We start from the raw sequence: 27,995 nt of genomic DNA on the forward strand, positions 1-27,995 counted from the left end.
GGGCACTCCACTTGAAACCGGCTGCCAACTAGACATGGAGCCATTGATCACTACCCGTTGAGCCCGACGATCTAGCCAGCTTTCTATCCACCTTACAGTCCATTCATCCAGCCCATACTTCTTTAACTTGGTGGCTAGAATACTGTGGGAAACCGTATCAAAAGCTTTGCTAAAGTCAAGAAATAACACATCCACTGCTTTCCCCTCATCCACAGAGCCAGTTATCTCATCATAGAAGGCAATTAGGTTAGTCAGGCACGACTTCCCCTTCGTGAATCCATGCTGACTGTTCCTGATCACTTTCCTCTCCTCTAAATGTTTCATAATTGATTCCTTGAGGACCTGCTCCATGATTTTTCCAGGGACTGAGGTGAGGCTGACTGGCCTGTAGTTCCCCGGATCCTCCTTCTTCCCTTTTTTAAAGATGGGCACTACATTAGCCTTTTTCCAGTCATCTGGGACCTCCCCCGATCGCCATGAGTTTTCAAAAATAATGGCTAATGGCTCTGCAATCTCACCTGCCAACTCTTTTAGCACCCTCGGATGTAGCGCATCCGGCCCCATGGAATTGTGCACGTCCAGTTTTTCTAAATAGTCCTGAACCACTTCTTTCTCCACAGAGGGTTGGTTACCTTCTCCCCATGCTGTACTGCCCAGTGCAGCAATCTGGGAGCTGACCTTGTGCGTGAAGACAGAGGCAAAAAAATCATTGAGTACATTAGCTTTTTCCACATCCTCTGTCACTAGGTTGCCTCCCTCATTCAGTAAGGGGCCCACACTTTCCTTGATTTTCTTCTTGTTGCTAACATACCTGAAGAAACCCTTCTTGTTACTCTTAACATCTCTTGCTAACTGCAACTCCAAGTGTGATTTGGCCTTCCTGATTTCACTCCTGCACGCCTGAGCAATATTTTTATACTCCTCCCTGGTCATTTGTCCAATCTTCCACTTCTTATAAGCCTCTTTTTTGCATTTAAGATCAGCAAGGATTTCACTGTTTAGCCAAGCTGGTCGCCTGCCATATTTACTATTCTTTCTACACATCGGGATGGTTTGTTCCTGCAACCTCAATAAGGATTCTTTAAAATACAGCCAGCTCTCCTGGACCCCTTTGCCCTTCATGTTATTCTCCCAGGGGATCCTGCCCATCTGTTCCCTGAGGGAGTCAAAGTCTGCTTTTCTGAAGTCCAGGGTCCGTATTCTGCTGCTCTCCTTTCTTCCTTGTGTCAGGATCCTGAACTCGACCATCTCATGGTCACTGCCTCCCAGGTTCCCATCCACTTTTGCTTCCCCTACTAGTTCTTCCCTGTTTGTGAGCAGCAGGTCAAGAAAAGCTTTGCCCCTAGTTGGTTCCTCCAGCACTTGCACCAGGAAATTGTCCCCTACACTTTCCAAAAATTTCCTGGATTGCCTGTGCACCGCTGTATTGCTCTCCCAGCAGATATCAGGGTGATTAAAGTCTCCCATGAGAACCAGGGCCTGTGATCTAGCAATTTCTGCTAGTTGCCAGAAGAAAGCCTCGTCCACCTCATCCCCCTGGTCTGGTGGTCTATAGCAGACTCCAACCACAACATCACCCTTGTTGCTCCCACTTCTCAACTTTATCCAGAGACTCTCAGGTTTTTCTGCAGTATCATACCGGAGCTCTGAGCAGTCATACTCCTCTCTTACATACAACGCAACTCCCCCACCTTTTCTGCCCTGCCTGTCCTTCCTGAACAGTTTATATCCATCCATGACAGTACTCCAGTCATGTGAGTTGTCCCACCAAGTCTCTGTTATTCCAATCACATCATAGTTCCCTGACTGTGCCAGGACTTCCAGTTCTCCCTGCTTGTTTCCCAGGCTTCTTGCATTTGTGTATAGGCACTTAAGATAACTCAATGATCGTCCCTCTTTCTCAGCATGAGACAGGAGTCCTCCCCTCTTGCGCTCTCCTGCTTGTGCTTCCTCCCAGGATCCCATTTCCCCACTTACCTCAGGGCTTTGGTCTCCTTCCCCCGGTGAACCTAGTTTAAAGCCCTCCTCACTAGGTTAGCCAGCCTGCTGGCGAAGATGCTCTTCCCTCTCTTTGTTAGGTGGAGCCCATCTCTGCCTAGCACTCCTTCTTCTTGGAACACCATCCCATGGTCGAAGAATCCAAAGCCTTCTCTCCGACACCACCTGCGTAGCCATTCGTTGACTTCCACGATTCGACGGTCTCTACCCCGGCCTTTTCCTTGCACAGGGAGGATGGACGAGAACACCACTTGCGCCTCAAACTCCTTTATCCTTCTTCCCAGAGCCACGTAGTCTGCAGTGATCCGCTCAAGGTCATTCTTGGCAGTATCATTGGTGCCCACGTGGAGAAGCAGGAAGGGGTAGCGATCTGAGGGCTTGATGAGTCTCGGCAGTCTCTCCGTCACATCGTGTATCCTAGCTCCTGGCAAGCAGCAGACCTCTCGGTTTTCCTGGTCAGGGCGGCAGATAGATGACTCAGTCCCCCTGAGGAGGGAGTCCCCGACCACCACCACCCTCCTCCTCCTCTTGGGAGTGGTGGTCGTGGAACCCCCATCCCTAGGACAGTGCATCTTTTGCCTTCCAATCGGTGGAGTCTCCTTCTGCTCCCTTCCCTCAGATGGGCCATCTAGTCCACTCTCCGCATTAGCACCTGTAGAGAGAACATGGAAACGATTCCTCACCTGTATCTCCATTGCTGGTGCATGGACGCTCCTCTTTCTTCTTCTGGAGGTCACATGCTGCCAAACCTCCTCACAATCCTTCTGTCCCTGCTCCGCCTGCTCTGAATCTTCAGAACATTGTGGCCGTAGAAGCATCTCCTGACGTCTGTCCAGGAAATCTTCATTTTCCCTTATGCAACGCAGAGTCGATACTTGTTTCTCCAGCCCTCGAACCTTCTCCTCCAGTATGGAGACCAGCTTGCACTTTGTACAGACAAAGTCGCTTCTGTCCTGCGGAAGAAAGACAAACATGGCACAACCTGTGCAGGTTACAACAGCTGATCGCTCACCTTCCATATCACCGTCCTCTTAGGAGCTTCCTCAACTGTTGCAGGAACTACTCGGAGAAACCTGCAGATGAAAGCCTCAGTGCGCTCTCCCCACGCGAACTCCCAGGCAAACTCCCGCTGTTAGCCTCTGCTGTTCGCCGCATTAAACTAAAAGGCTGGCTCAAGTCTTATTTCAAGAAGGCCTCTTGTATTGGAGGAAACATGGTTTTGCTTTGCAGTAAGTTTGTGTTTTTGTTGATTTCCATCTACTTCAAATACTACATTGGTTCTGAATAATTTTTTCTTCCTTCCTGCTGCACTTCTGCTTGTGCCTGCAGCAAACTTCCATTCCTTTGTTTGTGTCAGTAATGACCATGAAAGCAATTGTGGGAGCCCAAATTCCCTCCAATTAGAAGTCAAGATGACTTTGGAGAGAGCAAGCCTTCGAACCCAAATAGCTGGATTAGCAAAAACACTTATAAGGACCAAGTGAAAGGCAAATGGACTTGTCTGTGCTCCACTTTCCCACAGTGTAATAGTTCCTCAAAGTAGTCAGGCTCCATGAGCAGGCGGATGCTGGGAAATGTAAAAGTAAATTGTGCTCACATTTGAAAGGACCGCACCATTTTATATGCTAAGCTTTGAACTCTTTAAATCACTTCAGACTTCAATAATTTCAATTGAAATTTGGATTGGCTTTTTAAAAATACTAAGTAAATTAACAAAATTAAATGTTTAAGTAAAGCTTTACTGTGGTAGTCTGGATTTTCAAGTATACCCATCAAGGAACTAAAACAGTGGAGAATGATTAAGATGAATCACTCTGGTTGCAAGCACCTCCGGAGAGGTACCAACCCCTGGGGATGTTTGCATGCACTGGTTCAAACTGGGTTCCCAGAGACCAACAGACACAGGGCTTTTGGCATAAAAAGTCTGAGTTTAAATTGACACAAGGCCTTTCTAATCCAGAAAACAGGACCTTCCGTCCAAAGACGGCCCAACCCTCGCAGAAAGGTTGGAGAAATCTTGGCTTAATAGGACCCCCATAAGACTACTGGTGACCTCTGGAAAGTTTTTAGCATGTGTATAGCATGTTTTTGTATGTTTTCTCTAATGCTTTTACCCTAAGAATAAATGTGCTTTGCTTTTGTGAAGGATGGTTGGTAACAGTGTTGTAGCCCTTGTAGAAGGTTAACTGGTCAGACATGCTGGGGAAATCACAGCATGGTGTAGAGGGAAGAACTCCACACCTAACCTCTGTCTGGATGGAAAGCGACACTGTTGTCCATGGAAGGTGACAGCTGGAAGTCTGAAACTTTAAGCTGGTGCCCTTGAGGAAGACTGGGTGGGGAGAAGCATTTAACTCGAAACTGTGACAGATCGTGCCGATCAGGAAAGCAGTAGCACCATCATGCAAAAGTTTAGTCTCCGGCAGCACTTTATTTCCAATCAATGCATCAGGAGAATGTAGGCAATCGGAATGTAATTACCCTGCTTGTAACTTGGCGAGGACACCAGGGCTATCAGCACGTTTCAAAAACTGACTGGAAGCTTTAATCTTCTTATGCATCTTTCATAAGGTAAACTAGCAAAATTATCTGCAACTGAGGCTTGATAGTACTTACAATGTCCTCACTTTAGTCTTAATTTTTGGTTTCCACAAATATTTGTCTCTCTTCCTCCGTCTGTGGGTCCTTGTTTTGTTAGCCTTCTCTCTCCTTGGTATCTTAAGAAAATATAAGCAACTGAAAACTGGCCAGATTCCTACTCCTAGTTCCTAAAATTGAGAAATATTTTCAGTGATAGTAAACAGCAAAGTTTCTTAATTTGTACCTGGTGATCTCTTCTCTTTGGGACTTGAAAGCAAAATCGGGATCAGTCCTAGTATTCAAAACAGCAGACCCACCTACTTTTTGCCTCTATGCTAAAATTATCTTTCTGATCTCTGTAAAGCAGAATCTAGCCCTTGTGCTCCGGGACCTCCTGAAGGAGGAAAATGCATCATGAATGCAGTGGAATTTTATTCTCTTAATATTCTGTTTTTTAAGTATTGTGTAAACATTGTCTACACTGGTGCTTCACTTGCCTCTGTAAAAGGGACTCCCAGGGACCATACATTTTAAAGGCCTTGACTTTTTTTATATTTCTGACTCCCAACTGTCCAATCCCTTGTTAATATACATTATTGTATTTTCCACATCTGAAATGGAAATGCCCAGAAATGAGGCATATCTATGTATCCCAGATATGTCCATTGGGACAGAACACTTGGCTTGGATTACTGAGGACTGTCATGATGATTCAATCTCTAACATGGGAAGAAGCTTTCTAGCTTGGAAGTAGACCTTAAACCCACTAACCTTACTAATAGTTATGGTTTTTAATGTGAGTTAAAGCTTTTCCACATCTGTCAAAACACAGTTTGAAGTTATTTCAAACATATTGACTTATTTCCCCAAGTTGTTTTTCCTGCTCTGACTACTGTTATCATAAGCCATTTGCACAAATCTCTTAACAACTGCTGTTGTCAGTCTTGAAATCTTTTCAGCATTTTAACAAGGCTTTAGAAGTTCTGATAAGTCAAAGATGGGGGGGGAGGAGGGTGCGGTCCTGTAGTTGTATGTTCGCCAAAGAATTCTCAATCCAAAGCTTAGACAAATTTTGGAAAACTATAAGGAAATCATGTAATGTTACTCGTACCTTAATTTTATTTTGCTCCTAATGAAATATATCCAGATGCTTAGATGTTATTGGGCAGTAGTTGTGAGCCTAATGTGAAGAAAATTAATTTGTTAGAGATACTTTCAGCTTCAGCTTAGTACCAAAATTTAGAATATAAAACTCCAGAAAATATTTACAAGAAATGTAATAAGTCCATTGTACTGCTTTATTTACCACAAATTGAAGTTTAATTTTCCATGCCATTTCCAAAAACGGGATGCAAAATATCCAAAACTTTAAACATTTTTTTAAAAAACATTTTCAAATGTTTAGTCTTTTTTAAAGTTCTTTTTAATATTTCAAATAAGCTTTTTTTTAATCTCTTGGTGTACTTTAAAAAAAAAAGTTTGTATTCCAATAACATGGATGTTTTCTAGTTTAAGCTTTAACTGTTTGTGAATGTTATGATCTGTAGCAACTTTAAGACTGTTTTGAAGTTTGTAAGCTGTTAATGATTTCAGAATTTAAAAACAATTTCTTAATTGTAAAATCAACTGTAAATAATTTTCTTTTTAAAGCATGTTAATGGCTTTTCAAGAAACATTTCCTTGATATGTTGAGTGTAAGTTGTTATGGTTTTAATGTTTATTAGACCAATAAAGTTCTGCCTGTTTGAAATTACAATGAATTGTTTTACATGTACAAAGTTTTTTTTTTATTAAATTATGCAGTTAGTTTTCTAAAAGTTTGTATTGTATTTAGTTCTTTAGTAGATACATATTTAGGGCATAACTGGCTGAGGAAAATTTTCATTTTTATTAAAGATTTTTTTGTTTGGGAATTTCTGAAGTCTGTCCTGCAGTAATGTATGGACTTCATAGCTATTGCCAGTTATATGGGCTGGTCTGTTTATCTGTTAGACATGTGACATTCGCTCATGCTCCACCAGAATATGATCTGATAGTCATGACAGATTTGTCAGTGGAATCTGGTCAAATGATTGTCAAATGAATGACGATGAGATTGCAATTACAATGCCCTTCTTTTGAAACAGTGTTTTTAGCTTATATGTGTGTGCGAAGTTAGGTGCTGATATAATCCTTTTTAAAGATGGGTAGGCCGAAGCAGAGTGATTCACTTAACCCAAGATTGGTTTGTTGTGCAATCATAAAACTGAACGTAGAAAACTGAGTTCTACTTCACTGTTCTATCCAGACTATTCCTAGGTCTAAAGGCTACCTCTAAAGCTGAACAGAAACCATGCTGCTCACTAGTTTGTAACATTTTCTGGTCTGTACAGTTTTTGTACCACTAACTATATTGACTATAGAGAACAGTTAAAACAGTAGTGGGATGTTGGTGCGAGAGAGTTGTGCTTCTTTAACTCACTTCTTTAAACTGCTATAGCTACAACCACACACAAACTCTGTCGATATTCTAAGATACCTGCATTTTGATTTCTTTTTTTGTAGTGCGGTGTTCGGATTGCCTTTTCTGGCCAATATTATTCACCCACTCCTCTGCCTGGCTACTTGGCAGAACATTTTTCATGATTGAATAGATCCTGTGCGTCCGTGGTGGGCCAAGCTGAGCAAGTGAGTGCTTCCCAAAGGAGAATGTGAAAAGAACACGTCTGTACCAGGACCTTTAGTAAGGGAAGAGTTTTGATTTGCAGATCCAGAGCTTGATCCTGCCCTGGTGTAGATCATCCCTGAAAATGGGCCCCTGTGCAGAGGAACCTTTCTGGCTAGCAGAGAGCTGTGGTGAAGGTGCTACACCAGCCCCACTCCAGTTCCAATTCAATCCCTGGTCTGCCTTCTATGCCAGGAATTGGGAGTGCACTGCACTATCGATATTCTCTGTTCTCCAGGAACCAGAGGGATCCATGGGAAGCAGAGAATAAGGCAGAGCACTAGGCTACTCTAACTTAGGGCCTTCCCAGCCCTGGTGTACCTGCCTCCAGAGTGTGGTGAGCACAAAGAGGGTGAATGCCTCAAGCATAGGAATAGAATAAACAATCAGTCTTTGGGGTCTCAAGGCTGTGGCAGCACAGCTCTCTTGAATGTGGGGTGCCTGTAGATGTCCAGATGTAGCCCAGCTTACTCTTTTTCTAACTGAACATTTCTAGCCTCCTTCATTGCAATGAGAGCTTTAAAAATATCCCTAATGTTCAGTTTGTCATGCTAGCTTTTCCTACAGTTGCCCTTCTGGTCCCATGAAGCTGATGGCCTCGGCTCCTTCAATTCTTTGGCGAGCTCCTAAATATTTGCCACGTCTGCTCTGGTGGTGACAGGGCTGCTGTGAGATCCCTCTCAGATCTTCTCATTCTCACTCTGATTCTACTTCTGAGGCCTTGTTGAAGTCACTTAATCTCTTGGTCTTGTTTCTAACTGTAAAATGGGGGTATATCAACTTTTCTTGTGGGGTGCTGGGACGGTCTTTGCTGTCTTGTTTCCCCAAGCCATCCCATCTAAACTGTTCTTCCTTTCTAATTTGTCTCCTGTACTTTTTCCAGTTGGTGGCTGAGGGAAGCAACTGCTGACTTAAGAACGTGAAGCCTTGCTGAAGAAAATAATACAATTCTGTTAACTCCTGTTTAGTGCCAGCCAACTGAGTGCTTTCCACCTCTGCTCCCATCATCACTTGCATCTGTTTGAGCATGTCCTACCTGCACACTGCCCCTTGGTGCCTGTCACATACTTGTATGGACCCACTAGGTGTCATTACTGCTGTGTCAACAACGAGACTAAATCGAGCTGCTGGCTCTTCTACTACAAGAACAGCTTCAGTACATCAAAGGGAATGGTAACGTTTAACCCCTAGAATATTTATACCAAGGAGGAATGTAATTTTTTGAGGCCATCAAAGGCAGAATTTTGCTGTTGCAGCTGTGTAGCCACCAAGAAATGTATTGCATTTCATATAATCCAACTTGCAGCCCGGCACAACTTCTTTCCCAAGCTAAGCGCAAAGATACTAACCCTCATTTTACTGACAACAGCCCTGAGGGCTAAATTAGGGACATAACCCCTTCCTAGCCCCCTGCTATGTCTACACTACAAAATTATGTTGACTTAACTTACATTGGCATACAGCCACCGCAGTTATTAAATTGCTTGTGTGCGTGCACACTTGGCTCCTTGTGTCGGCAGTGTGCACTCTCACCAGGAGCGCTTGTGTCGATTGTATTGTCACTGTGGGGCAATGTGGGATGGCTCTGAAGGCCAGTAACAGTTGACATAAGCAACGCGTGTCTACACTGACCCTGTCTCGATCTAATTACATCGACCGTGACGCTCTGCTGATCAGGGAGGTGTTGTTGCTAAATCGGCACGGAGAGGCACTTAGGTCAACGGGAGCCAAATTTAAGTGAAGACACTTCCACAACTAGGTCGATGCAAGGCAGCTTATGTCCGCCTAACCCTGTAGTGTAGATCAGGCCTCGGTGTCTGTGGCTAGCTTGGAAAGAAGTGCCACACATTGTGACTATACTGTTGCATCAGCAGAATTTTTTGCCTCTGATTGCCAGGAAAGATAACACTCCCCCTTGGTATGAACATGCTGATTAAGTGTTCCCATTCCCATTGAGCTGTACTACACTAACAGCTGCAGTACAAAGTCTCTGAAGCCGCTTTTAATTTAGTAAGTATTCATTAAGAAAAATATTAATTTTAGCTTTGCTTGTCTGTGCAAACATGGCAATCTGGAAACTATGGAACTGTAACAGTGGAGAGGTTATTAGTACCCTTAGTGGTCAGTATTGGGACCATATTTCCAGCTATAAACACTCCCTGCCCTCTTTTCCATTTCGCAAGAGCCAAGACCCTGCACTGGATGGAATTTCCCTAAGCAGCATATTTCAAATTTCCCCTGAATTCATGAAACCAAGAGTTCTTGCTTACTTCCCATTTTCAAACCAAATAACGTGGTATCAGTTGTGAGAAATGTCTTTAATTTTCAGCTATTTTCCTCTTGGGGAAAATCTGGAAAAATAAACACTTTCTTCAAAGTCATACGTTTGTGACAGATGCCTGCACCATAGTTAATACCATGACTGAACAGCGGGGGGCCAGTCAAGCACAGCTAGAAAGAAACTTTTAACCAAAGCTTTTTGACAAAACGTTAATGCAAACAGATCTAGCTGATGTAACAGAGTAGCTGGTGAAAGCACTAATGGCAGCCCCAAGTATTCAAAAACCTTGAGTCAGACCTCAAAATCATGATTGCCTTAAATCATGAGGGTTTTTTAAAAAAAAAAAATACATTCTGTGGGTTTTATTTGCCTTGTTTGCGCCTTTAGGGTGTACTCCAATCACATTTTCGAAGCGTCTCTCTACAACTATGAGTTATGGCACTTATAGGGGTTATAGTGGATCACAAATTGTATTTGAGTCAACAAGGTGATGCAGTTGTCATAGGTAAGACACAGGAGGTAGTTGTCATGCTTTACTTGGCATTGGTGAGGCCTCAGCTGGAGTGGTGTGTCCAGTTCTGGGTGCCGCACTTTAGGAAAGATGTGAACAAATTGGAGGGAGTCCATAGGACAGCAACAAAAATGATAAAAGGTTTAGGAAAGCTGATGTCTGAGGAAAGGTTAAAAAAAAAAATCTGCATGTTCAGTCTTTAGTAAAGACTGAGGAGGGACCTGATAGCAGTTTTCTAATATGTTAAGGTCTGTAGTAAAGAGAGTGGTGATCAGTTCTCTATGTGCAGTGAAGGTAGGACAAGAAACAATGGGCTTAATCTGAAGCCAGGGAGATTTAGGTTAGATATCAGGAGAAACTTTCTAACTATAAGGATAGTTAAGCAGTGAAGTAGGTTACCAAAGGAGGCTGTAGAATCCCTGTCATTGATAGTCTCTTAGAACACACCTGTCAGGGATGGTCTAGGTATACTTGGTCCTGCCTCAGCCTGGGGGGGCTGCTAGATAACCTCTCAAGGTCCCTTCCTGCCCTACATTTCTAGGATTATATGAGGGCTAGAAACTTACCATCTCTAAATGAAAGCTGGGATTCTCATGCAATCTCTTGACCCCTGGAGCTTCAAGAAAAGCATGAACTATCATGAGACTTGATAAAATCGTGAGTTGACAACGCTTTGAAACTCAAGGCTTATGATGACTACCTCTTGACACTTTAAACTTAAATACAAAACCAAGTAGCCGGCTATGTTTGAGATGTGTAAAAAAGTTTGGCGTTTGTGGGCCTGTGGTGGCTTAGCTGGAGGAACTTACAGAAATGTTAGGGAAGAAGGGCCAAACTTCCACAAGTAGTATTGTACTATTTCCTCTGCAAAAGTTAGTAAATATAATACTAAAAATAGGCAAATGTCAGTTCTCTTGTGAAGAGAGATTGTGCCAAATATGGAGACTAACTCAGTCCTTTAAGTGTAAAACGGGGATTCTAATTCTTCACCGCAAAATCTCAGTGCAGCCCTATCTCTGAATTTACTACTGCTATTTCCAGAATTCTGCATATTCCTATTAAAGAGAAATCCTGGCTGCTTTGGTTTGATGATTTGTACTTAATCTTCCTTGAAGGTCTGTGGGGAACTGAAGCTTCTGACATCTATTTGCAGTGGTATTTTACCATCTGTCATGTTAATGAAAAAGTTAACATAACTTGTGGCACTGACCATGAGATCTTTGATCCTGGGGTAATCACATGGTGGCCATCTGAGAACGCGAAGTGCTTTCCAGGGGGTACTTTCATTTAAGTAGAATTTACCTTTGCAACACCCATGTGAGAAAATGATTAGGCCCATTTTACAGATGTGGAACTGTAACTTGGATTTTGACTTGCCAAAGGTATAAGACAGGAATACAACTCAGATCTCCTGACTCATTCTGAGTTTTATCCACAGAACCATCCTTCATCCTTTAAAACTGAATGGTTTCAGCATTTCCACTTTGATGCAAAGGTTGGAAGAATGAAAGTGGGGAAAATAATTCTGCTGCCCAAGTAGGAAAGCAAATTCTTCATTTGTCCTGCTGCGCTTGCCCAACTTCATATCATCCCTGTGCTCTGTTTAACTTCTCAAGCCTGCAACGGTGCAGTCAGAAAGTTCCCCTCTCATTTTTCTTCCCCAAATGAGCATTGGGTATTGCTGGCAGAATGCAGACAGGGTGATTCAAGTTTTTAAGTTGGTGTGTTAGTGCCCAAATCGGCAACCAAATCCCAGCAATCAGTGTCCATAATACATCCTCCTGGTAGCTTCAGCTGTAGACTTTAATCTTCATGTCTCCTGTGAAAACTTTTGTGCAGTGTTGCTGATGCAGATTTCCTGCCACATTCCACCCCACTGATGGCAACTTTTCCATGGCTGTGTATTTGCAAGTCTGGGTAGTTACATGGCCATGGATTTGAATCCTCAGATTTCTCTCAAGGGGAATAAAAGTCACCATCTGCATATGTCTGTGAATTGATTTAAGGAAGAGCGTCTGTACGGACTTGAAGAGTAGAAAGCCCTGCACTAGGTACTGTAGGGCGTGGGATCTAGGAGACTAGCCCCATTCTGAGGAAAATACTATTGGTGCACTAACTTTTAGGCTACTAGGGGACTAATTTTCCTTGATGTAACTGACACCAATCCAGATAAATCTGGCCTGGTGGCAAATCTCCAAAGACGATGGTATAAGCGCCAAAGTAGCTCAGTTGCTGTGTGTCCTGTGGCAGCAACACGAGTGGCTAAACAGTCCGGTTCTTGAATGGCAGTCCTTGCCACAAATAGTGCAGGCATGAAGTGCACCGCCAGAGAATGAAGCTAGCACACAACTAGTGCTTGAGGCCAGCTGCACTTTCCTCTCTCTCTCTGTCACATCTCTTCAGTCTCTGACTCCCTGGCATAGCGCAGGACTCAAACATAGCCAGTTGCTAGCTGCATCTCCCCAGATTGTGGGGTTGATGTTGAAAGTTTTCAAATCCTTCTTGCAAACGTCCTTGAGACTGAGCTTTGGTTGGCCCAGTAGTTTTGGCATCGCAAGTTCTCCACATAGGAGATCCTTTGAAATGCGTCCATAGTCTATCCAGTGACCAGCTGACCAAGCTAAGGGAGACATCTGTGTTTGTGTAGTGACTAGACTTGGCAATTTTGCTTTCTGAGGTGTCAAACTTTTTTTCACGAGTGGAAGGTGTTTTGCTTTCCTTCATGCCTGCTGCAAGTGGGCTAGGTCTCACCACCATATAGCAGCATGCTCAAAAGGCATAGCTGGTAGATCTGTATCCTGGTGTTCAATGTTAGTTTCCTGTGATTCTACATGTGCTTGGTCAGTTGACAGAATGTGGTAGCTGCTTTTCTGATGTGAGAATTAAGTTAGTAATCTTGAGATAAGTTATCAAATACAGTTGATCCTAGATTGCAGAACTTTGTGCACAATTTCTAGCATGGTGTTAGCTATTGACATCTCTGGTGCAGCAAACATGTCTTGTGCCATAAACATTGTCTTCTTTAGACTATTAGTCCAGATTCATAACAAGTTGTCACAACACCACTGAAAAGTTGTTGAAGCTCCTCTTCATTGTACGTGATGAGCTCTGTGGTGTTGGCAAAATAAAATAGTTCTCTTATCAGCAGATGACTGACTTTGCTTTTTGCTCTAAAGTGTGCAATGCTGAAGAGTTTTCCATCTGATCTTGGATGGAGATGTATGCCCTCGGTGCTAGATGAGAAGCATGCCGAAGCGTCAGAGAAGAAAATACCGAAGAGTGTTGGTGCCAAAACATATCCCTGTTTGACACCATTGTGGATTAGACTAATCCCAATCATACTGGAAAGTAGCCTTCATACCATCATAAAGGATTGAATCACAGTGAGGAGAATTGGAGTGGGGTAGGGGAACCAGTTCTCTCTAGCAATTGAAAAAGACCTTTCTTCTGCCCAGGTCAAAAGCCATTGTAAGATCTACGAAGACCACATAGAAAGGTTTTCCCTTGTTCTTGACACTTTTCTTGCAGTTGCCTCAATGCAAAGAGCATGTCGGTAATAGATCTACTGGCATGGAAGCTGCACTGATTCTCTGCATAAACACGTTCAGCAAGAACTTGCAGTCTTTTGAGAAGGCCTTGCGTGAACACCTTGCCAGCAGCACTAAGAACTTATTCTGCAGTTGTTCCAATCATTCCAATCTCCTTTGTTTTTATACGTTTTGATGTTCGTATCCTTTATGGCTTGTGGTACCCCACCTGCCTGCCAGCTGGCAAGCGAGACATTGTGCTGATGTTTAAGCACAACCTGTCCTCATTTGTGTAATACCTTGGAGTCTGGCTGGTCCCTAAAGTTTTTAGCCAGGCTGCTAGGAGATGAGGGAAAGGCATTTTCTAACCTTTGGGGAACATGATGGGACTCCTGAAAACTCCATACTCTCTGACCCCTCCCTCCATCTATTGTTCATAAGATGACTAATCTCCCCAATAGCCTTAATCACTCTCATTAGGAACCCATTGAAGGAGAGGAAAGGAGATGGTCTCATGTGAAACTGTAGGAGTGAGACTATAGGTAGCAGTAGGGAGTGAAGCAGGGATCCTGGGAGGATGAAGGAATGGGGGAGAGGGCAGAGGAAAAGAGACTACCTTTATTCCTCTTCTGTCCCCCAGTAAAGAGCCCGGAGGATGAATATCCTGGTCTTTAGTGCTCGCAGGGTTAAGTTTTTCTAAGAAATATGAACGCCTTGTTTTCTTTTCCCTCCAATGGAATGGATCCTAGCCAAGAGAACGACCCAAGATTTTAATAGGATTCTTCCTACAAGGGTGGTAGGGAGTGTATGGATTTTTTTGGTATAGCATTCAGAGGAAGAGTGAGAAACCCGTGACCATGCCTTCAGCCCTCTTGTGATTTAGACTTAACCCCTCCACAAAGGAGAAATCTTCCCTATCTGTAGAAATTTCACTGGAGTGTATGGATTAAATGCTGCCATCTTGTGGGCAGTTAAAATAAATTCCTATCTGCACCAGGCATTTCTCTTAATGCTGTTGTTTTGAAGATTTTTTCCAAAGTGACTCAAATAGGCCAGCATAGCAACTTTAAGACAGACCATTCTACATGCTGATTTGTACTCTGAACAGACACACACAATCGGTGAATGTTTAACTACATAAATTACTTCCACACATGGAGCACGCAACTGAGAGGGTCTGTTGTTAACACCGCTTGCCAGGAACCTTGGAGAACTGAAGCGCTAGAGCCTGAGGCCATGCCCCATTGTTTGCGGAATTAGTTTCAGATATTTCTGTGAGTAGACAGCTGGATTTTCATGGATGACATTAGAAGGAAAAGTTAGACTAAATCAGGAACAATTCTCAGAGTAGTCCATTAGGGAGTGGTCTGGAATAGTCCATGGGAAAGGGTGGGACCCGATCCTTTCTCTCTGAAGACACTAAAAACTAGACTGGAAAAGAGAGTGAGAAGAGCTACCCATGGAGAACAAACCTGCTGTGACGGGAGCATAGACTAGATAACCTAAGAGTTTGCTTCAAACTTGGACTTCTACAGCTCTGAGAACCACTGATCATTTCATGCTGGTTACATCCTTTGTTTTATGTGTGCACTCGTGCAAAGTAGTGCCTCCATAGCCAAGCGCTTTTATATTAAACTCCATGAGGCAGCATGCCAAGCAATTTCCAAAGACACTGAAGCCCCAGACTATTTTATCTCCTTTTTATTTTCATATTTACATATAAAAGTTTGACAGTTATATCAATCACAAGGAGCTGCAGTGTGCACTCTTACAAAAAAAAATCATATAAGGATTTAAAGTATTGCTTTACTGTTTGAAATAGCAATGTCCGTTTGCTTTCTGTGTTAAATATCTCCAACTCCAAGCTGCTGAGCTTGAAATTCCTGAAAGTCCTCTGGGAGGGTGTCTGAAAACAAGAAAATATGCAAAGTTTAGTCTTCTTCCTATGTAGCTGACGAGTGTTTAGAACTAGAGCACTGTGGATAATTGGGAATGAATAGCTTATTGGCTAAATGATGCCTTCTTTTCTAATCAGAATTGTCTCTAAGCAGAATGCGGAAGTTCCAAGCTGAATTTTTAATTTGCTGAATCATTTCTGTGAATAACTTTTGAGTTGCAGATCATTCAAGAATTGGGCATAGTTTCTCTTTGCACTGTGTGGAATAGATAAGAGTGATTGGTTGTGTAACAAACCACAGCAGGGAAAATAGTGAATTTTGTAACTGAACAAGCACCTCATAATTTGCTGTCTGTGATGAGTCAAGCTGAAGGTATTTGTGGGCTAATAAAGGCTGAGTGGTCAAATGCTTGCTGCGAGGGAACACGAAAGAGCTGGTTGTGGGAATGGGGTGGAACTAAAATACTCTCTCAAAGTCAGCGAATAGTCACAAGCAGTTTTTTTTCCTACTCTGCCCAGCTGTCTTTAGAGTGTCATGAAGAATATGTCTATCTCTTGGTTTTAAATACCATGCAGGATTTATCAGTCTGTGGCCACTGAGCGTGAGGGAGTGGATTAAAAGTCACATTTGTCTGAAAACGTCCTATTACAAACTGCACCTGAAGGACTGAACACAAAGAGACAAGAAGGAAAATATTTGTTTTGTTTACTCTGTGCTTTTGTCAGAACTTTGCACATTCAGCTGCACTGCTTCCTGTCTACAGGCAGCCAGTGTCCCCTGTTGGGGTGGGCTTTTCACACAGCTGCAGGCAAGGGAACATTAAAACAATAATAAAATATTTAAAAACTGGCAGGTCAATGTTGCCAAAATGACTGTAGTTCCTTTGGTTGGAGATTGACTAGTTTCAAGTGAACAGTGTCCCCTTAAACCCTTGTGCCAAATCCCATGGCTTCTCACTTGAAGCTCTGGGAGTTGGTACAAAAGCACATAGCTGAATGAACAGTCTGAGGCCCTCAGCTGTACGGGGCTTCAGACCCATGCCCTGACCTAAGCCAGACACACGTTCCACTCTGACCCAGTAACGCCAGCCTTAAGCCTTCAAAAATCATGAGTCAATCACAAATTTGGCTCAAGAATCAGTGAGATTAAAAGGTGGGGGGGTGGGGCTTTTTATTTGCCACGTGTATTTTTTTAAGTGTTTAGGATTCACTTGGATCACGGGTTCAAGCTTTTCTCTGAAATCTGAGGGCTAGATAGAAACTTTTTTTTAAATGAAAGCTGAGATCATTTGACTCCAGCAACTGGGGCGAGAAGAAAACATTGTGAGAAGTGTGTTACAATTGTGAGAAGAACAGGAGTACTTGTGGCACCTTAGAGACTAACAAATTTATTAGAGCATAAGCTTTCGTGGGCTACAGTAGGGTTACCATATTTCAACAATCAAAAAAGAGGACGGGAGGAGCCCCGCCCTAGCCCCGCCCCCATCCTGTCCTAGCCCCGCCCCTGCCCCTTCCACTCCCTGCCCCCTCAGAACCCCCAACCCTCCCCCCCACTCCTTGTCCCCTGACTGCCCCCTCCTGGGACCCCTGCTCCTAACTGCCCTCCAGAACCCCACCCCCTACCTAAGCCTCCCTGTGCCTTGTCCCCTAACTGCCCCTTCCTGAGACACCCCCCCCACCTGTACCCTGACTGCCTAAAACCTTACACCCCCAACCCCCAGATAGCCCCCCCCCGAACTCCCTGACCCATCCAACCCTCCCCCCTGCTCCCTGTCTCTTGATTACCCCCCCCACACCCCAGAACCTCCCTGCCGCTTCTCTGGCCCCCGGCCCCTTACTGTGCTGCAGAGCAGCGCGCTCGACAGCGGGGGAGGGCAGCAGGGTCGGAGCTCCAGACGAACAGCCGGCGATCTGTGAGTGCAGGAAGGGGGAGGGAGGGAGAGGAGGGGAGTGGTGTCAAGTTTCAGGAGAGAGTGCACGAAGGGCTCTGGCTCTGGCTGTCGGAGCCCCGGCTGGTCTGTAAGCCGCGCGCACGCTCTGCATGGGGGGGGGGGGGGAGGAGGGGAAGTCCGGACAATGGACATTGACAAATTCCCCCCGACGCTATTTTTAACCCGAAAAAGCCGGACATGTCCGGGGGAATCCGGAGGAATGGTAACCCTAGCTACAGCCCACTTCTTCGGATGCATATTGTGAGAGTTGGCAGCGCTGCTATTTCCATAAGGGAAGGTACTGCTGCATATGTGGCAATAGTGCTTTTGCTATGGAAGAGTCAGTGATTAGCTCGGGAAGCAGGGCTGTTGCCAAGCAGAGCCTGTCAGTTTTGAACCTTTTTTCTACAAGTGCTAAAGCTGGGGGGGAGGAGCGGGGGAGGAGTAATGCTTTGTGGAAAATCAAACATCTAATCTTAAGAACTCTTCTCACTTCATGACAGTGCCAATTACACTTGCCACCCCGGGTCTTTCACTTGAATCACAACATTTCTGAGCACAGCAATTTGCTTTGTCATTGAAACTAAAGGCAGAGCGGTTGCAGCAAAGGCCAGCAGCTCTGAGAGCCTGCTTCACTCATTCTAAGCTGGCAACTCATTAAACATGCAACATATCACCTTGGGACTAGTTCTGGGCTGGAGATTTGGATTTAAATGTTTAATTCCACAAAATGTAAGTTACTAGCTCAGTCAGTATTTGCTCACTGCAGTATTGGCTAACTGGCTTTTCTTCAGTACATGGGTGGACTATAACGACAGGGGACTGTTTGGTCAGGCAGAGATTGATTCTGAGAAGAGAGAAGTGATTGTGTTCCACTTTTATAAGACTGATGAGTTGATGTGACAGAAATAGTCTCATGTGAACAATTCCTCCAGAAGAATTTCATGCAATAAGGAAAAAGTGTACTCGTTATCTAAAAGGGAAGCACAGCTGTGTACACAAAGTACATGGGAGCACCAGGGCAGTGAGGTGGGGATGACAGCCCAGGACTGTGTTTTTTGTAAAGTGTGCCCAAGTTTTATGATATATTGTCACTGTTTTAAAATTAATTCAGAGATTTTCATGCTGACTCACTACATTAGAGATCTGAGTTCAGCTAGAAGGAGCCCTGGCCAAAACTGAAGAGGCGTGAAAGGTCTAAATTCTGTCTGCAGCCTTCTCAGCAGTGGTGCCAGGCATCACGGGGAGGAAGCTCATAGCAACAACTGTCACTGTAAAGACTGGTACAAGAAACTGCCTTCCACTAACTGATTTGAGCAGCAGCAGTTTGGCTGGAGTGTGGGTTGGCTAACATCACCTACAGTGGATGTATTGGTGCATGCAATGAGTGCTGTGGGACATCAGTAAATTAAATATGAGGACAATGCCACATTTGCTGTATGGTTAGCTTTAAGGTGTTGTCCATTTGGTCTTTTAGTAACATTTCTAATGGCACCTACTTGGTGTAGTTAGCATGCTCCATATAAGGGCACGACTGTGCTGGCAGATTACATGGATATTGCAGATCAGGGGCAACAGAGGAGCTGAGCTGCTCATTCTACCTCTGGTGAGACACGACCCATTCTAAGATAGGCCACGTCAGGCACAATGGTTCACAGATTCATTTGCTGGTGAAGGCTGCAAGGTGGTTAATAAAAAAAAAAAAAAAAGCCCAAACTACTTATCCTCTAGTACAGTAGGTCATTTGATAATCATGAGCTGAGTCGCTCTAAGAGAAATGTTACCATTGCAGCGATATTTCAGGTTGGACCAAATAATGTTTTCCTGAGAGAAGCAGAAAACACCAAGTCTTCCTCCACGCATGGTAGTGTCTACAGTTACTCCAGAATCTGCCACCAGTTGAGAACCTTCATAAAATCTTGCCCTTCAGAATAAAACAAATGCAACCCGTTAGCCACTGTTGCTTTGAAAAAGTGTTTTTAATATCTATCTTTATTCTGTCTTGTGACAAACTCATTAGACTAGTCTCTAGACCATACCACTATAAGCTTGAAGAGAAACCAGGGGTTATAACCCTCAGCTGTGACAGGGCTGTGCCAGTGGGGTAGAGAAGGGGCAGAGTTGCTCCAAATTAGGCTAGCTTCTAACAGCCAGTAGGAGGCCTGACGCTAGTTGGGGATCACTAAAGCATAATACGTTCTGACCACAGCAGGGCAAGTGTGTTCGGTTTTGTGGAATTAGAAAGTTGACAATCCACTCTCATCCCAGCATGCTCCCCACACTGGGGGAGTCAGCTGGCTATGGTAGCCCCATACCAGCTACACCAAACATTCAGCTGTGTACTTACCTGTAAATATCAGTATTTATTATTTCAACTATGGTGGTGCCCACTGGGACCCAATCAGGATTAGGGCTCGATGGTGCTAGGGGCTGTACAAACACATACGGAAATACAGACACCTTCCCCAAGAGTTTCCTTGTTATAAAACCATTATAAAAAGAAATCATTTACCATCCTTGATTTTTGTTTATTCGGGTGTTTCAAAAATAGCACAGCTGGTGAATTTAGTCTGTTAATTCTCCTGGGCTATTTTGGCTTTTGTACCTATTCCTAGGCCTTGCTGAAGTCTCTGAGAAATGTGTGATGCTACATATTCCACGGGGCTGCTATATTTAGTCAAAACATACTGTAGTGAGTTATGGCCCAAGCGTTGGCTCAGACTTTCACTTTTGGTTCTGAAGGCCCTTGTTCTCGAAGGATTAAATAAGACTCACTTTATCCGCTCCTTTGGTTTCTGAGGATTTTTAACTGGAGTTACTAAAAAGAGAGTGTGTGGCTGTATACTCAGCACATGTTGAAAGGCAGGGAGCTGCAAAAATTGTGATTAATGTTGAAGTTTATTAAATCCTTTGTCCTATTCAGCCTACTTGAAAAAGAGCGTAAATATGCAATTGGTCTGATGGGGCCAAGGCGCAGTGCCATGTGCACGTAGAGTTTTTTTCATATGATACTTTTAGAGCCTACTCCCATTGACTTGAATGTTCCTAGATCAAACCCCTGATTCTGAATGATGATTTCTTGTTAAAATGCTTTCTCATTTTTGTCGCTTTGCCCTTCTTAGATATTAACAAAATAGAATGCCCTGTTTCTTTAGGAGACCTACACCTCTCCATGGATGTCAGCCAAAGACCAACATCACTCAAATTACATCTGTAAATCCAGATCTACTGAAAAACAAATTAAAAATCAAGAGCAATTCGTAAAGGCGTCTCACTGAGTGAATCATAGTGTATGGCTACACTTGCAGATGTAGGCTTTGGCTACACTGGCGCTGTACAGCGCTGCAACTTGCTGCGCTCAGGGGTGTGAAAAAACACTCCCCTGAGCCCGAGTACAGCGCTGTAAAGCGCCAGTGTAATCACGCTCACTCGCAGCGCTGCAAGCTACTCCCCTTGGAGAGGTGGAGTAGATACAGTGCTGTGAGAGAGCTCTCGCAGTGCTGGTGGCGCGACTACACTCGCACTTCACAGTGCAGCCAAGTGTAGTCAAACCCTTAGAGCGCTGTGAGTTAAACCCGCCTTCGTAGAGTGCAGTAGGGAAAGCGCTGCAGTCTGTCCACACTGACAGCTTCAAGCGCACAGGCGTGGCCACATTTGCAGCACTTGCAGCGGCATTGGGAGTGGTGCATTATGGGCAGCTATCCCAGCATGCAAGTGACTGCAACATGCTTTTAAAATGGAGGGGGTGGGGTGGAGTGTGATAGGGAGTGTGTTGTGTATATGTAGGGGGTTGAGAGCATGTCAGCATGCTGTCTTGTAAGTTCAGACAGCAGCAGACCTCCTCCCCCCCCCCGCTTCTCTTGCTTATGCACAGCATTCCACAGTAAAGGCTTGTATGCCGGCTGTCCGAAACGGAGCTTTGAAAGGGCATTTCTGCATTCCTACAGGAGTTCAGAACAATGAAAAGAGTGGCCACTTGACTTAAGGGGATTATGGGACGTTTCCGGAAGCTGATCACAGTGCAGTAATGCAACATCTCGTCCACACTGGCACCGCGGCGCTCCTGTGGGGGCACAGCAAACATTATTCCACTCGCCAAGGTGGAGTACCAGCAGCGCTGTAGCCGCGGAGTCAGAGAGCTCTACGTGCCTTGCCAGTGTGGACGGGAGTGAGTGAGCTAGGGCTCCTTTATTGCCCTGTAACTCGCAAGTGTAGCCAAGCCCATAGTCTTAGAGCTGGATCAACATCTCGTTTGCCTTTTAATACTTAAATAGACGACTGCAGTAATGGCCTCACTACTTCCGGACTTTGTTCAAAGAGTGTGAATTCCACCATCATGACTACTTGTCTTGCCCCTGGCAATTTGTAAACATCATAGGGACAAGAAGAACTTCTATGCTAACATACACTCAGAGAACATATTGAGGTCATATCTCATATATTCAAGGTTACCCGAAGAAGAGCTCTGTATGTAAGCTCGAAAGCTTGTGTCTCTCACCAGCAGAAGTTGGTCAAATAAAAGATATTACCACACCCACCTTGTCTCTCTAATAGCCTGGGACCAACACTGCTTATATCACGGATATATATCTCATGTCGTGCTAATTATTGATCATCTTCTGTTTTACCATCTTTACACTTTCTGTGTGGCCAGCTTTGGTTGATTAGTTCTGTTACTTGTTACACATGGTGTTATGGATAAATTATCACAGTTTATATTTACATATTCCAAGGGATCAACATTAAGGAATATTCATACAAAAGTCAAATGTCTGTGAAATGTTAAGATTTGAATGTGTTTCTAGAAGTGATGTCACTGGTATTTTCAAAATCTTTTAAAGCAAAACCAGGCACAATAGCAGTGTCTGTCTTTAGCAGCTACAAAGCCCAGAGACATTTGACAATATTTGTAAGTATATGGGGTTTGGTTTTTCTAAAAAACAAAAACACCCCACACTAAATAGAAGTTCACAAATCTAAAAAAAACAATCACTGCCGTTTAGCTCTACAAAGGTTTAAACAAGCCAGTCCCTACCTGATGTATCCAACCTGGGGTCTGTGCTGCAAGAACCAGCGATACGAGACTTTATCTTTCCAACCTACATTTCTGGGGTCTTTCCATAGCAGTCTGACTTGGTCATTGGTGTCCCCAGTATGCCAGAGTGAATTCCTGAGGTGTTCGCCAGGGCCAGTCTTAGATTTAACAGCCTAGACAAATATGGCATAGTTTAGAAAGTGAACAAAGAGAATTTTCCCCTTAAGCATTAGACCAGGAGCTCTCTCTTTTCATAATGAGATCACACCTTACTAGAGGGCTTGCCTTGTGCACACCTCCCCTCCCATGCATGAGCTCATGACATCCCTGTGCCAATTATAGCAACTGCTTACAAGGAGAAATAAAAGTACTTAATGTTTGCTGTCTTTTCATTTAGCAGCTAGGAACAAGGTGAAGCCAGCAGCATGTGATCAGAAGGTCTCAATGGGTTACTACTCAGTGTGCCATGGACCACATTTGGGGAAGTTCTGCTTTAGACAAACACACAGCCTCTTTGAAATGGTCACTTTAGGCCATCACCAGTGAATTGAATGAGATCTGTGTCCAGGTTTGATTTTAATGTATTTATTCTAATTAAAAAGGCCCATTTCAACTCTAGGTCAACCAATGAAAGCTGCCTTATTCATTTTTAATGAGTAGTGACTGGCACGCAAATTTTGGTAGATTCAGTTTATCCTCTGCATTTCCATGCACTTATTAGAGTGATGCACATACGTAAGGTACCACTCTGACAGTAAATTAACCTTTCCTTTAGGAAAGAGCTGGTGGTCCCCCAGCAATGGTGGGAGAACAGCATAGGCATTATATGGCCAACTCTTTGTATGCTTGGGTAGCCATTACACAGAGAACGCCACCAAATTTGATGATGTTACTTAGCTCAGTACCTTAAGCTGAATGCCAGGCTCTGCAACAGCTCTGAATGGAGTTGCTTGCCAATAAGTCTGTTCTGTCTGCTTCCACATTACCACATAAAAACTGGAACTGTCTTGGTAACCAAAAATAAAGCCAGCATAGTCATCATCTGTCACCGTGTTCACATGAAAGGTGCCTTCAAAGTCAACCCCATTGAAAGCTGTGTAACCTAGGAGCAATGGATATACACGATGTTAAAACCAATAGTTGGCAGAAAACTTGACCACGTGCCAAAAGCTTTTCTATTGCAAAACATGAGTACGAAAAAGGTGTCCATACCAACTGCGAGGCCAGGATCACTGTTCATGGTCTGTACAATCTCCATACCCTGAGAGGGGAAATTAATTACGTTACTGAGGTGTGATAAACAATAGGGTGATGCTGCAATTACTATAATGAGGCGTCCCAGAGTGGTACATCAGCCTCACGCTGGCTCTCTGTGCAGCAGGGAATTTCTCCCAGAATGAGCTTTCTGTGTCAGTCATTATTTTAGCCCACGTGTTAGTATGTGTAACTTCAAACTTAGGCCTGGTCTACACTAGGCGTTTATGTCGAAGTTAGCGCCGTTACATCGAATTAACCCTGCACCCGTCCACACCGCGAAGGTATTTAGTTCGACATAGAGGTCTCTTTAATTCGACTTCTGTACTCCTCCCCGACGAGGGGAGTAGCGCTAAATTCGACATGGCCATGTCGAATTAGGCTAGGTGTGGATGGAAATCGACGTTAATAGCTCCGGGAGCTATCCCACAGTGCACCACTCTGTTGACGCTCTGGACAGCAGTACGAGCTCGGATGCTCTGACCAGCCACACAGGAAAAGCCCCGGGAAAATTTGAATTTGAATTCCTTTTCCTGTCTGGCCAGTTTGAATCTCATTTCCTGTCTGGACATCGTGGCGAGCTCAGCAGCACTGGCAACGATGCAGAGCTCTCCAGCACTGATGGCAGTGCAAGCTCAGAATAGAAAGAGGGCCCCAGCATGGACTGATCGGGAAGTCTTGGATCTCATCGCTGTGTGGGGCGATGAGTCCGTGCTTTCCGAGCTGCGATCCAAAAGACGGAATGCAAAGATCTATGAGAAGATCTCTAAAGACATGGCAGAGAGAGGATACAGCCGGGATGTAACGCAGTGCCGCGTGAAAATCAAGGAGCTGAGGCAAGGCTACCAGAAGACCAAAGAGGCAAACGGACGCTCCGGATCCCATCCCCAGACATCCCGTTTCTACGAGGCACTGCATTCCATCCTCGGTGCGGCCGCCACCACTACCCCACCACTGACTGTGGACTCTGAGGATGGGATAGTGTCCACGGCCGGATCCTCGGACATGTTAGCGGACGGGGAAGATGAGGAAGGAGATGAGGAGGACGAGGCAGTCGACAGCGCTCACAACGCTGATTTCCCCGACAGCCAGGATCTCTTCATCACCCTTACAGAGATCCCCTACCAACCCTCCCCAGCCGTTACCCCGGACACAGAATCTGGTGAAGGATCATCCAGTAAGTGTTGTAAACATCTAAACATTTATTTGTAACAGAACATGATTATTAACAATTTAAAAAATGGGTTTCTCATGATTAGTTTGATTAACTTAACGGTTCAGTCATGGGCAGTGCAACTATTTGAAAAAAATCTAGCAATGTCCGGTTTTGCATGATTGTCCTGCCCAAGCCGCTCTACTGTTTAGTCCCTGCTACTGCAGCTACAGTAAGATGCGGTCTATATGTCCGGGGATGGAGCAGAAATCCTCCTGGGACATCTCAAGGAAGCTCTCCTGCAGGTAATTTGAAATCCGCTGCATTAGGTTCTTGGGGAGAGCGGCCTTATTGGGTCCTCCGTAGTAGGACACGTTGCCGCGCCACGAGACTAGCAAGTACTCCGGAATCATTGCTTGGCACAGCATGGCGGCATACGGCCCTGGTCTTTGGAGGCTTTCCCGGAGCATTCTCTGTCTGTCGCTCTCAGAGATCCTCATGAGGGTGATGTCGCTCATGATGACCTGCTTTGAATGAGGTAGGGGAATGTTAGTGTTGGGACTGCTTTACCGTTCCTTTACAGAACTGTAACCGCTGGTTTGCAGCCACGCGGTGGAGGCGGGAGAGGGTCAGCCGAAAGGGATCGTTCCCGGGGACAGCCGCGAGGGTGTGGGACAGGAGCAGACTTCCTGCTTGCCGGATTGCTGGCAGCAGGGACCGACATTGATTTCAATGTGAAATGAGGCCATTGCTAATATTAAAGTTTTAAGCTGCCACGAATCTACGGCTTACCATGTCTGCGTGCAAGAGCAATTCCGTTGTCCTGACAGGGTTCTCAAAAGTGCTCTGCAAAACCCCAGACACTGAATGCGAAGGCCGAGAATTCGACCTTGTGCTGAGTGCGCATGTGATAGGTGCTGTGCATGGTCCTGTTCACAGAGAAAGACTATGTTCTTTGTTCACAACTACATTTATCTTTCTGAGGAATTCACTCCCTTTTTCCCATTCCCACAGCCCCATCTGCGACTGTCTCACAACCTAGCCTGTCATCACACTCCCAGAGGCTAGGGAGGATTAGGCATAAGAAGAAGAGGACACGGGAGGACATGTTCTCCGAGCTTATAGCCTGCTCCAGAGCACAGGCAGCACAGCAGACCCAGTGGCGGGAGAACTTGTCCCAAATGCACCAAGCCAACATGGATCGGGAGGAGAGGTGGCGTCAGGAAGACCAGCAGGCGACTCAAACCCTGCTTGGACTACTGAGGGAGCAAACGGACACGCTCCGGCGCCTTGTGGATGTTCTGCAGGAACGGAGGCAGGAGGACAGAGCCCCGCTGCAGTCCATCTCTAACCGCCCTCCCCCGCCACCAAGTCCCATACTCCCTTCACCCAAAGTGCACAGAAGGAGAGGCGGCAGAGTCCCTGCTAACTCTCACTGCACCCCTGCAGAGAGCTCGAGCAGCAGAAGGCTCTCAGTCCCCAAAGTTTGACAAGTTCTTTCCTTCCCGCCTGACACAAGCCCCCGTCCAAGTTTCACTTCCCAGTCCCCTGTGTAGTTGTTAATAAAAAATATGTTTCTGTTAACTACTGTTTCCATCATGTTCTTTTGGAGGAGGGGGGGAAAGGGGGTTGGTAATTGGACAGGACAGTCACCTTTGGCAGGGTACATAGTCGGGGGCAGGCACAGCAGCAGGGCACATACATAGTGCAGTGATGCAGTGACTACTTACCCTGGTTAGTCTGGGAGGTTCTTTTCATGTTATGTGGTGGGAGGTGGGTTGCTCTGTGACTTTGTGGCACGGGAGGGCAGTTAGAGATCTGAAGCGGCGGTCCTTAGGCAGGATCACAGAGCCACACAGCAGGGGATCTGTAAGCGTCCCCCCCCGCCACAAAGTCACATAGTACCCCCATACACACAGTCCCTATCAGGAGGGGTGACAGGCTCCGTTGAAAGAACCATCCCACCGCACCGGAGCCTGTCAGTCCTTCAGTTTAGAAGCTGCATTCGCGCGACTACACTACACCCGCTCCGCACCACAGTCTGCGTCCCAGTTTTAAAAAATTCCCGCGAAAACAGTATTACAGAAAACGGTGTGCTTTAACAAAGTAGAACTATTTTTATTTTGAAACGTGTGTTGGAAGTGGGGTGAAGGCTTCTCTGTACACAAAATTAGAAAGTCACAGGTTACCCTGCTCACTCAGGAACTTTGCTTTCAAAGCCTCCCGGATGCACAGCGCTTCCCGCTGGTCTCTTCTAATCGCCCGGCTGTCTGGCTGTGAGTAATCAGCAGCCAGGCTAATTTCCTCAACCTCCCACCCCGCCATAAAGGTCTCCCCCTTGCTCTCACAGAGATTGTGGAGCACACAGCAAGCTGCTATAACAATGGGGATATTGGTTTCGCTGAGATCACAGCGAGTCAGCAAGCTTCTCCATCTCCCCTTGAGACGTCCAAAAGCACACTCCACCACCATTCTGCACTTGCTCAGCCGGTAGTTGAAGAGTTCTTTTTCAGTGTCCAGGGCACCTGTATAGGGCTTCATGAGCCAGGGCATTAGCGGGTAGGCTGGGTCCCCGAGGATGACTATAGGCATCTGCACATCCCCAACAGTTATTTTGTGGTCCGGGAAGTAAATACCTTGCTGCAGCCGTCTAAACAGACCAGAGTTCCTGAAAACACGAGCGTCATGAACCTTGCCCGGCCATCCGACATGGATGTTGGTAAAACGTCCCCTGTGGTCCACCAGTGCTTGCAGCACCATGGAAAAGTAGCCCTTTCTGTTAATGTACTGGCTGGCCTGGTGGTCCGGTGCCAGGATAGGGATGTGAGTTCCATCTATGGCCCCACCGCAGTTTGGGAATCCCATCGCTGCGAAGCCATCTATGATCGCCTCCACGTTTCCCAGGGTCACTACCTTTGGCAGCAGTACATCAACGATTGCCTTGGCTACTTGCATCACAACAACCCCCACGGTAGATTTGCCCACCCCAAACTGGCTCGCGACTGACCGGTAGCTGTCAGGCGTTGCAAGCTTCCAGAGGGCTATGGCCACTCGCTTCTGGACAGTCAGGGCTGCTCGCATCCGGGTGTCATTGCGCTTCAGGGCAGGGGACAGCAACTCACAA

The 27,995-nt window shown here is 45.2% G+C and overlaps 1 protein-coding gene across 1 annotated transcript in view; it reads right to left on the bottom strand.

Annotated features, from left to right (window-relative positions):
* Positions 1 to 15,284: 15,284 nt before the first annotated feature.
* The window catches only part of THBS4 (thrombospondin 4), a 65,990-nt gene continuing 53,279 nt past the window's right edge, over positions 15,285 to 27,995 (bottom strand). Inside the window, exons 18-22 of the mRNA XM_034774619.1 lie at positions 23,677 to 23,725; positions 23,370 to 23,566; positions 22,465 to 22,637; positions 19,214 to 19,353; positions 15,285 to 15,507 (exon numbers count right to left, since the gene is read on the bottom strand). Of these exons, the coding sequence (XP_034630510.1) occupies positions 15,446 to 15,507; positions 19,214 to 19,353; positions 22,465 to 22,637; positions 23,370 to 23,566; positions 23,677 to 23,725 (621 nt within the window). The 3' untranslated portion in view covers positions 15,285 to 15,445. The remainder of the gene's footprint in view (positions 15,508 to 19,213; positions 19,354 to 22,464; positions 22,638 to 23,369; positions 23,567 to 23,676; positions 23,726 to 27,995) is intronic.

Source organism: Trachemys scripta, chromosome 6 (genome assembly GCF_013100865.1).
Source record: "Trachemys scripta elegans isolate TJP31775 chromosome 6, CAS_Tse_1.0, whole genome shotgun sequence".
In the NCBI taxonomy this organism is placed as follows: domain Eukaryota; kingdom Metazoa; phylum Chordata; order Testudines; family Emydidae; genus Trachemys; species Trachemys scripta.